Source organism: Mustela nigripes, chromosome 5, assembly GCF_022355385.1.
Source record: "Mustela nigripes isolate SB6536 chromosome 5, MUSNIG.SB6536, whole genome shotgun sequence".
Classification (NCBI taxonomy): Eukaryota; Metazoa; Chordata; class Mammalia; order Carnivora; family Mustelidae; genus Mustela; species Mustela nigripes.
This window is the reverse complement of record NC_081561.1, coordinates 90916144-90927610: the sequence shown is the minus strand read 5'-3', so window position 1 is coordinate 90927610 and position 11467 is coordinate 90916144. Positions and strand designations below refer to the sequence as shown.

At 40.6% G+C, this 11467-nt stretch overlaps 1 protein-coding gene across 10 annotated transcripts in view; it reads right to left on the bottom strand.

Moving 5' to 3' along the window:
- AIG1 (androgen induced 1) overlaps nucleotides 1-10959 on the bottom strand; it is a 271080-nt gene extending 260121 nt beyond the window's left edge. For 2 of the 10 annotated variants that reach the window (XM_059400851.1, XM_059400854.1), the window contains exon 1: nucleotides 10576-10959. In XM_059400851.1, the coding sequence (XP_059256834.1) occupies nucleotides 10576-10716 (141 nt within the window). In that variant the 5' untranslated portion in view covers nucleotides 10717-10959. Of the gene's footprint in view, nucleotides 1-10073; nucleotides 10439-10575 lie in introns of those variants that run through there. The other 8 variants (XM_059400856.1, XM_059400858.1, XM_059400855.1 and 5 more) reach the window with 6 other exon arrangements.
- Between the last annotated feature and the right edge of the window lie 508 nt (nucleotides 10960-11467).

Sequence of the window (11467 nt, the reverse complement as noted above, 5' to 3'; positions counted from 1 at the left end):
ACATTAAAAGGATTATTCACCACGACCAGGTGGGATTTATTCCAGGGATGCAAGGTTGGTTCAACATCTGCAAATCAATCAATGTGATACAACACATTAATAAAAGAAAGAACAAGAGCCATATGATATTCTCAATAGATGCTGAAAAAGCACTTGACAAAGTGCAGCATACATTCCTGATCAAAACTCTTCAAAGTGTTGGGATGAGGGCACATACCTCAATATTATCAAAGCCATCTATGAAAAACCCACCACAAATATCTTTCTCAATGGAGAAAAACTGAAAGCTTTTCCACTAAGGTCAGGAACACGGCAGGGATGTCCACTATCACCACTGCTATTCCACATAGTACTAGAAGTCCTAGCCTCAGCAATCAGACAACAAAAGGAAATTAAAGGCATCTAAATCGGCAAAGAAGAAGTCAAGCTATCACTCTTCGCAGATGATATGATACTCTATGTGGAAAACCCAAAAGACTCCACTCCAAAACTGCTAGAAGTTGTACAGGATTTCAGTAAAGTGTCAGGATATAAAATCAATGCACAGAAATCAGTTGCATTTCTCTACACCAACAACAAGACAGAAGAAAGAGAAATTAAGGAGTCAATCCCATTTACAATTGCACCCAAAACCATAAGATACCTAGGAATAAACATACCCAAAGAGGCTAAGAATCTATACTCAGAAAACTATAAAGTATTCATGAAAGAAATTGAAGAAGACACAAAGAAATGGGAAAATGTTCCATGCTCCTGGATTGGAAGAACAAACATTGTGAAAATGTCTATGCTACCTAAAGCAATCTACACATTTAATGCAATTCCTATCAAAATACCATCCATTTTTTTCAAAGAAATGGAACAAACAATCCTAAAATTTATATGGAATAAGAAAAGACCTCGAATAGCCAAAGGAATATTGAAAAAGAAAGCCAACGTTGGTGGCATCACAATTCCGGACTTCAAGCTCTATTACAAAGCTGTCATCATCAAGACAGCATGGTACTGGCACAAAAACAGACACATAGATCAATGGAACAGAATAGAGAGCCCAGAAATAGACCCTCAACTCTATGGTCAACTAATCTTTGACAAAGCAGGCAAGAATGTCCAATGGAAAGAGGACAGCCTCTTCAATAAATGATGTGGGGAAAATTGGACAGCCACATGCAGAAAAATGAAATTGGACCATTTCCTTACACCACACATGAAAATAGACTCAAAATGGATGAAGGACCTCAATGAGAGAAAGGACTCCATCAAAATCCTTGAGGAGAAACAGGCAGCAACCTCTTCGACCTGAGCCGCAGCAACATCTTCCTAGGAACATCGCCAAAGGCAAGGGAAGCAAGGGCAAAAATGAACTATTGGGATTTCATTAAGATCAAAAGCTTTTGCACACCAAAGGAAACAGTCAACAAAACCAAAAGACAACTGACAGAATGGGAGAAGATATTTGCAAACGACATATCAGATAAAGGGCTAGTGTCCAAAATCTATAAAGAGCTTAGCAAACTCAACACCCAAAGAACAAATAATCCAATCAAAAAATGGGCAGAGGACATGAACAGACATTTCTGCAAAGAAGACATCCAGATGGCCAACAGACACATGAAAAAATGCTCCATATCACTCGGCATCAGGGAAATACAAATCAAAACCACAATGAGATATCACCTCACAACAGTCAGAATGGCTAAAATCAACAAGTCAAGAAATGACAGATGCTGGCAAGGATACGGAGAGAGGGGAACCCTCCTACACTGCTGGTGGGAATGCAAACTGGTGCAACCACTCTGGAAAACCTTGTGGCGGTTCCTCCAAAAACTGAAAATAGAGCTACCCTTTGACCCAGTGATTGCACTACTGGGTATATATCCTAAAGATACAAACATGGTGCTCCGAACAGGCATGTGCACCCGAATGTTTATAGCAGCAATGTCTACAATAGCCAAACTATGGAAAGAACCTAGATGTCCATCAACAGATGAATGTATATAGAAGAGGTGGTATATATACACAATGAATACCATGCAGCCATCAAAAGAAATGAAATCTTGCCATTTGCAATGACGTGGATGGAACTAGGGGGTATTATGCTTAGCAAAATAAGTCAATCGGAGAAAGACAACTATCATATGATCTCCCTGATATGAGTAAGTGGAGATGCAATATAGGGGTTTGGGGGGTAGGAAAAGAAAAAATGAAAGAAGGTGGGATTGGGAGGGAGACAAACCCTAAAAGACTCAATCTCAAAAAACAGAGTAAGGGTTGCTGTGGGGAGGGGGATGGGCGAGGATGGTGGGTATATGGACATTGGGGAGGGTATGTGCTATGATGAGTGCTGTGAAATGTGTAAAGCTGACGATTCACAGTCCTGTACCCCTGGGGATAAAAAACAATATGTTTATTAAAAATAAATAAATAAATTTAATTTAAAAAATGAAAATGCAAAGTAAAAGATGCTTAACATCATTAGTCATGAGGAAAATGCAAATTAAAAGTGCAGTGAGATACCACTAGAGAGGGGCTGGAATCTGGGCGCCAGGGGGGCTCAGTGGGTTAAGAGTCAGTCTTTGGCTCAGGTCAGGATCCCAGGATCCTGGGATGGAACCCTGTGTGGGCCCAGCCTACTCAGTCTGCCTTTCCCTCTCCCTCTGTTCCCCTCCACCTGGTGCCCTTCTCTCTTAAATAAGTAAGTAAAATCTTTATTAAAAGAAACATAACCCACCCTCCCCCCAAAAAAACAAGGGCTGGAATCATTAAAATAGAAGACTGACAATGTTACACTTTAACGAGGGCACAAGTAACTGAAACTCTCATGAATTGCTACTGGCAAGGCAGCACTGCACATCCACTCTGGAAGACAGTTTGGTGGTCTCTATCAAGTCAAACATATACTTGCCTTATAACCAAACAATTCCACTCCTGGGTACCTACTCAAAACAACGAAAACTCATGTTCACACAAAAACACGTATGTAAGTGTTTATAGCAGCTTTTTTCATAATCACCTCAAACTAGAAAAAATTAAATGCACTTTAACTTATGAATCGATGAACAAAGTGGTACACAATGCCATGAAATACCACTCAACAATAAAATGGAACAAACTACCAACACACAACATGGAGGAATCTAAAATGTATTGTGCTAAATGAAGAGAGTCAGACTCAAAAGGCTACATATGGTATGCCTTATCTATATTTTCTATGTATATGTGAAACTATAGCAATAGGGAACAAATCTGTGATCTCAGGGAAGGGTCTGACTGTAAGGAGTCAGCATAAAAGAATATTTTTATGTGATTATGGTGGTGGCTACAGGATTCTATGCATCTGTCAAAAATCACTGAACTGTACACCAGAAAGTGAATTTTGGTGTATGTTAATTTAAAAAATAAATGTATACAAACCATATGCACACACTGAATTTTGTTTTACAGGAAAGAATATATCTATATCTATATCTATATCTATATCTAGATATAGATATAGATATAGATATAGATATCTTAAAAGGCAAATACCAAAATACTAACATTAGTATCCTTGAGTGATAAATATTTTTCTCTATAATTTAAAAATAATTTTTTGCAAAGAATGTGATTTTTTGTGAAATCTGACTATATATGTGTGCATACACATATATACATATACGTATATTTCTGCTGTCTGATTCTCTATGTATGTATATATGCAAAGCTCTGAAATAAATACCATCTTGGGGTGACTAGGTGGCTCAGTCAGTTAGGCATCCAATTCTTAGTTTCAGCTCTGGTCATGATCTTGGGGTCATACAATCAAGCCCTGTGTCAGCTTCTGCACTCAGTGTGAAGTCTGCTCGAGATTCTCTCTTTCCCTCTCCCTCCACCCCTAGCTTGTCCTCTCTTTCTCTCAAATAAATAAATAAGTCTTTTTAAAAATAAAATAAATATACCATCTTGAAGCCCTAAAATACTAAGATGCACAGAAAATCAGAGATCATTAAAATAGAATATATTTCCTTCCCAATGGCTTTCTGTATTGTACAAATTTTCTATAATTCTATGTGTTGTTTTTGATATTAAAATTTTAAATTATAACATGGCCTGACATGTCTAAATATGTCAATACTTAAGGGGCTAGATCGTTGTCAAACTGACTTTTTAGAATTCTACACTTCTAAAGCCCTGTAATGAACACATTCCATATTCTCAAGCTTCCAAATGATAGCAATTCTTGCCACTTTGCAAATTCAAGCAATTTCTCTGGTTGTTCTTGATTAGCATATCTTGATTTAGCATATCAAAACTACCTTCCATATCTTGCTCCATCCCACAACAGATCCCATCAAGAGGTCTTTCATGTTCAAAGAGTTCTCTGTGCTCAAGGTACCTGGCAGGACCACCCCCCAGGTGAGAAACGGGCCCTTTAAGTGTCTGGCCACAGGCTGCAGACACAAAAGAACGCTATGTTGTTATGGAATCTGAAGCAATAAGATTTTTCCAAATATACTTGAATCACAGGAACATCTGATTCAATATGGAAAATTGTACTATTGTTCACACTTCCACAGAAACATATGACATTTCAGGGAACACAGAGAAACAAATGAAAACCCTCAAGAGCAGCTACCAATTTTGCTAAATGTTATACCAGACATGGAGGATGGCAGGGATGGGGAAAAAAGTGACCTCAACTAGTGGTCAGATGACTTTCTGTAATTTCAATAACATTTGCAACTAAGAAAGGGAATGGGTGATTATATCATCAACTATTTCCCCCACTCTAACAAAACCAGGCCCCTTTTTTTATGTCTAATCCAAAAGAAACATTTCCAAAGAGGGTGAAGAGGATTCTATGTGAAGTATTATACTCATAATGCTTCCCTTGGGTTAGAAAAAGTGTTATTTCATCCTTAAAGCTTATGTGCACATTTTAGGGTCAAGTCTAATTCTACTGGGAAAAAAAAAATGTGCAGTTTCACCTTCTTTGTGTGATATCCAAATAAAACAAAACAAACAAACAAAAAACCCACGTAATTTTGTTCAGAGTACTCAATGACCTATGGCCTTCACATGACTGGCAAAGCAAAGTACCATAGTTACATAATGATACACAGAATCTCCTCTTAAGATATTTTATTTCCTATTTAAAATTAAGCCATGAACTAGAGTCAAGAATATTTTATTACAGCTACATAAGTAAATATAAGACAAATTTAAAAGCTTCAGTCAGTATACTTATGCAATTTATTCCTTTCAACATTTTTTTAAAATGTCAAAAATTCTTAGCATGTCTAAAAGCAAAAAAATGTATCCCCCAGGTATATTTGACCATTTCCTGCTCTTTGAACACCCCAAGCTTTTCAACATCTGAGCTCTTATTTATCCTGCTCCCTCTGTGATTTCCTTAAATTCTTTTGCAATAAGGATTTAGATAACAAAAATAAATACCTAGATTATATTACTTTAAGCCTCTACAAAAATGCCTTCACCCAGTCAAAATATAAGACCACTTTTTTGGCTTTCATAAAAATCACAATGTAAAAAACATAGTTTTAAGAATATTTCTATATATTCTGCTAAAAATCAATCAAAGGCATTATTTACAACACTATCCAATGTCCTTTATAAAACAGTCTGAGGGATAAATAACCCTGAAAAGTCAGTGCCTGGAAAGAACCACTCTATTTTTCCTGATAGATTGCTATGCTTCCTTTATTCCAATGCTAAGGACAACACAATCAAGTATGTATTCTTTTTTCCCTTGGTTGCCCTGAAGATTACCTAAATTTGTTTTTTAATTTCAATAAATAACCTCTCCCTAGCACTTAATACAGATTTCTCTTTTATTTTTAAGTTGTAATTTTTTTTCAACATGTTTTTAATTATGCCACAGTGGAAGTCACTTTAAATATGTTTCAAAATATGTTTAAATATACTTTAAATATAGTGGGCAGAAATAATGCTGAGACTGCAACCTACAAGTTATTCCATGTTAAGTCATAATACAAAACCAGTATGGCCTAGGGCAGCATTTACCAAACTAGAACATGCCAAGCAGTCACATAATGATCTTACTAAAAGTGTGGATTCTGCTCAGAAGGTCTGGAGTAGAGCCCGAGGTTCCATAGTTCTAACAGGCTCCCAGATAAGATCACTTCTACAGGCCCTCAGACCACATTTGGAGGAGGCGGGATCTAAACAGTGTTCTGTCCATGCATGAAGGAAAAGTTAGGACAAGACAAGCAATGAATATAGTGGAGACCTAGGTCACTAGAACCCTCACAATGGTGAACACTAAAAATTAGAGCAAATGGGATAGCCTATTTCTGTATCAGTCTTTAAAAATCAAAAGGTCTTAAATTCAGTATCAATATTAATTTACCATTTTATACAACAAATGTCCAGTTCATGTTTTTCAGAGAAGTTGATTCTGATTGATGTGTTAGACATTGCACCATAGACATTTAAAGAAAATTATGGTTGGTATGTTTCAAAAATCCCTCTTATTCTGATTGTTTTAGGAGGAAAAAGGACAAGAAAACTCATCGAATATTTGGAAAGTTTCCATTTATTCAAATGTTTACTAAACACCTATTACACTCCAGCACTACGTTGAGGTCTCAACATACAATTGCCTTTTTCTTTTAATTCATTTATTCTGGTTTTATTCCGATTCTTCATTTTTACTATCTTTGGGAGCAATCACTGTATAAGTTGGGGAATTATCCTTTAATCAGGAAATAAGTGAATGAATCTGCATCATTTCAAGAAAATTCATCAGCTCTGATACTGGTTAAGGAGCTATTTAAATAGCAGTTCATATAGATTTTCTGTCTTTCTGTCTTATTTCGGTTAAGAGAGTATTCCTTCTCCTGACATGGCCTATTGCATAACGATAGATTCTAAAATACTTCACAGTAAAGAAAAGACCTAGTTTTCCCATGTTGTTCAGTTTTCTATAGATTCTCATAGTGCCCATTGTTATGTCTCCTCTGCATAGTTTCATGGGTGCAGTAGGCAAAAACCTATATTTTGGTTAAAGCTAAAGCTAAAATTAACCAGTTATCTAATATACGTAAAGAACTAGCTGAGTCATTGCCTAAGTATGATAACATTTAAGTTTCTTTCTGGGTCGGAGGATTTAAAACCAGGTGTACCAGTTTTTTATTGCAGCTATAACAAATTACCATAAATTTAGTGACTTAAACAGTACAGAGTCATTATTTTATAGTTCCGGAGGTCAGAAGTCCCAAATGGGTCTCACTGGGTTAAATCAAGGCATCAGCAGGACTTGGTTTCTTCTCAAGGCTCTAGAGAAGAATTCATTTTCTGTTCTTTCTGGCTTCTACACACCTCCTACATTCCTTGGCTCTTGGCCCCTTCCTTCACCTTCCAACCCAGCAAAGTTGTGTCTCTCTGTGACTTTCTTCCACAGTCACATTTTCTTCCAACCAACTCTTCCCTTCTGCCTCCTTCCATTTTAAGAACCTCTGCGATTATATTGGGTCATATGGATGATCGGGGATAACTTCCCTATTTTAAGGTCAACTGCCTAGCAACCTTAATTTCCTTTGCTGTGTAACTTAATACACTCACAAGGTATGAAAGGATTAAGATGTAGCCATCTTTGAGGGCTCATTGGTTTGCCTAACACACCAAGACAGGGTTCCATTTCTATTAACTACCTTGAATTTTCGAAACACTTGAGTTCTCTTACAGTTTTTTTCAATGCTAGAAGTTCTTAGGGGAAGAACAGGGTAGGATTACTGATAGCAAAAACTTGTATTTCAGGTTTTAACCATGAACTCTGATTCTATTGCAATGACTCTGACCCTCAGTGTAAGATATGAATATGGCCGAAATGGCCACTGCCCCAGAACCAACCGGTCCCAGATACAAGTGGCCTGAGACTCCTGATTGACGTTCTGGTAAACTCATGAGGTAGACCATGGAATCAGACTGTGGCCACCAGGATAATTCCTGACTTTGCAGTCCAAGTTGGCTAGAAAAAGGGCTTTCTCACTAAAGTTTTAGAAGTTAAACCCTCCTCCAAAATTGCTCCAGTGATCTTAGAATCATTAAAACTTTCCAAGGCACTAAGTAATCAAGATTATTTGTTTTAAACACGCAAAAAAATGAGAAGTCAGGTATATTAGAGTAGCCTAATTTTTCCATGCCATTACTAAGGACTGTGCAGGAGACTATTTCAACAACTTTACAGTGCATAAGCTCTAATCATTAAAAGAATAACACTTTGCATGAATGTTTTTATGAATACAGTCTAGACAGACCTTCTCATAGGAACTCTTGATTAAAGATAATTATTAGGTTTCAATCATAAGTCACAGAAAGTAAAAAGTCTGAATAGGCTGAAGGCCCTACAAAAACTGAATCTAAATATGAAACAAACAGAATCAAGTTTGAATGTATGGCCTGAATTCTAGGAGATAAAAGTATGTTTGTGTTGATTAAATACTTAAAGCAGGCACGTTGTCATCAAATGCTAAAATAGAAACCGCACGGCAGTTTCTGCAGAGTCAAATAGCCTCTACTGTGCTATCATGTCATACAAAGGTTATGGGAAGTATATTGTTTCTTGAGAGCCTTGTTATTTAACACACAGTAAGCAATGCCCAACATGAGAAGTCGTCATCTCTCATGGGTTAATGGATACCCCAATTTCTACCCCTCTCACCTGCTGTCCTCCACCCTCACTCCCCTAAAACTGTTCCTAACACAAAGGTGCTTCTGAGAACTCTCCATAGCTCCCATGGTACTGGTAGGGTCTCCAACAATACTTCAGCTCAGCACTGCTCCTTGGCGACACCAAAGTGGGCTAGTTCTAAGTGAGATCTGATTAAGGAATGGAAAAAGGGAGGGATCCAAGAGGAATTTTATTTGCATAGCCCCTGAAAGAATTCCGAAAATCTATGCACATATTTTTAAATAACATCTAAACATTTTTAACAGAAGTTTAAACACTTGAAAAAGGAACATGATTTCAAATGCTCTGATACATATTTATCAGAACCTCAGGGCTGCAGATTTCACTCAATCTATGGAAAATGTCTGCTCTATCACATAATTGGCAGAGCCCACTCTCATTGACAAGCCAATCAACCCAATAAGACTTTCTGTCAAAACAAGCCTGACTTCGTTTTTTTCAGTCAAATGTGAAGATAGACCTGGTGACAGTCTGTATTCTGAATGCTAAAAGGAACAGATAAATACAGCACAGAGCCTTGTCATGTGCTCACCCCTTGGATGAATGAGGAAGAAGGAAGGAGAACTGACAGGCATTATCCATGTTCAGAGGCAGATCAATTTCGAGGAAGAGAAGCTGAGAATCTGAAAACTGAAACCTTGAAACCCTCTATGCCCTGGGAAGTCTTGGATCCCAAAGGCACGTACATGGTTTGGAAACTGCTGAGAAAAAGTGCTTAAATTCTTCTTTGAAAGTATCTAACGTGAAACAAATATGAAGTGGTGTTTTTAAAGAAAAGGCCCTCTGACTGCATTTCTTTGAGGGATTTTAAGCCTCTGGAAATATCTTAACACAGGTATCATGTTCTCCTCATCAAAAAGGAAGGTCAACGATTAGAGATTATAACCTTGCTTATCTGCCAACCTTGTGTATAATCTTGGATGGGCAGTTGTGCTGTCCCAGGATTTGCTTCTACATTACCTCTAGTCCTTGGAACTCCTTGATTTGTTCTCACCCTCTACCCATATTTGGTCATTGTTGAGTGTGTTTCACCAAGTCTAAATTAGTCACCTTTCCCCTTTAAACTCCTAGATTTCACCCCATGTCATTATTGGGCCTAATGCTCATATTCTGATGCTCTGATGCTCTTTAGTGCCAAAAGTAGATAAGCTTTTTTTAAAAAAACAAAAACAACAACAACAAAAAAACCCTGCAACTGCCAAGGCTATCCTGTTGTGCCAACAGGGCTGCTTATGCAAACTATTGAAAACTCAGTTGGAAATCGAGTGTAAAGACATACTGGTAACGCATTTTGAAAACCTCTCACCTAATGTTTCTGGGAGAAAGGTTAGAAGTAAATTACTGACAATGGGCAAGAAAACAGATGCAAAGGAGACAACTTTATTAGGGGCTTTCTCTTCTTTATGAGGATTTTGGTCCTTTCAGAGGAGCTCCAAGTAATTCGACAATACCCAGTTTCCTTCAGTTGCTGCAACTTGATCCCACGGTGGGTGCTCTGGAAAGCACGCTGCAGGCGAATGGGTCTGAGGCCACTCAAGATCAAGGTCGTCTGATCCATTTGTTAAGTTGAGACTCCTTCCGTGTCACCTCTTAGAAGCAGGTCTGTGTTCCCCTCCAAAGAGCCCACCACCTGGCTGTGCCCACTTCCATTCGTGCCCCAGCTACCACGTAAGGGGTGGTTCAGAGGTGCTGCTACGGGGGCAGCCAGGCCTTTACGCGCAAGCACTGAGGGAGAGGCGAGCACACCGGTAGAGGCTGGAGGGGCGCGCGCGCGCGCAGGTGCCCGCGCACCCACCCCACCCCCCCTACACACACCGACTCGGGGTGCAGGGCGGACGCGGGAGGGGAGCGGAAGGCCTTACCAGATCAATGAACGTCAGGAATTTCCAGCTCCCGCCGTAGGTTTGATGCGAGGGCATTTCGATGGCCTTGTAGTTGCACAGGATAGAGCAGTAGGACAGCAGGATCGCCACCCGCAGCACCTGGCACGGGACAAGCGCCATGTTCGCAAAAGGCCTGGCAGGCTGGAAGGCGAGGAGGGAAGGCTGGAGGCGCAGGGCGCACGGGGGCGGGCGCCGGGGGAACCCTGGCGCGGCCAGCCGCGGGGCGGGCCGGGCCGGGGCGGAGCCGGGCGGAGTGGGGCGGGGTCTGCGGCGGGCTGGCCCCGCGGGACCGGCGACAGGGAGCGCCTGGCGACCTGAGCGGGCGGGGCGGCGGTGGCGGGCCCTGGCGGCGGCCACGGCCTGGCGCCGTGGCGTCAGCTCTTTCGTCATCTCCGTCATTCTGCTCCTGCGTTCGCGGGGCCCTGGGACACCCGGCCGAGGCGCCCCCTAGGCGTCCTTTGGGTGGGTGGGCGGCCTCCGAGTGCGGTCGGGGCTGGGGAAGCGGGCGGCGCGCTGTGGAGCTGCCGCGGGTGGCATCTTCAAGGCGGGGGCGGCGGGAGGGTTGGGGGGTGTGTCCTGACAGAGGGGACCCCAGTGGGGACAACCGTCGCAGCCGGAGGGGATTGCGGCGGAGATGGTTCCTGCTGGCCGAGGCGGATGCTCCGTGCGGAGGGACCGGTGGCGGCCTGGACGTGGGGTGTAAATCCGCGCGCGGGGGGCTCCCGAGTGACTATTTATTTTGAACCCAACTAGATTTTTACTGATAAGACTTTTAATCACTCTGAAATTACCTTATAAATTCTATTCCAAAAGACGGACTGCCCTGTGCTCCTCCTCACAGGAGATTTATAAATAGCATGTAATACAACAG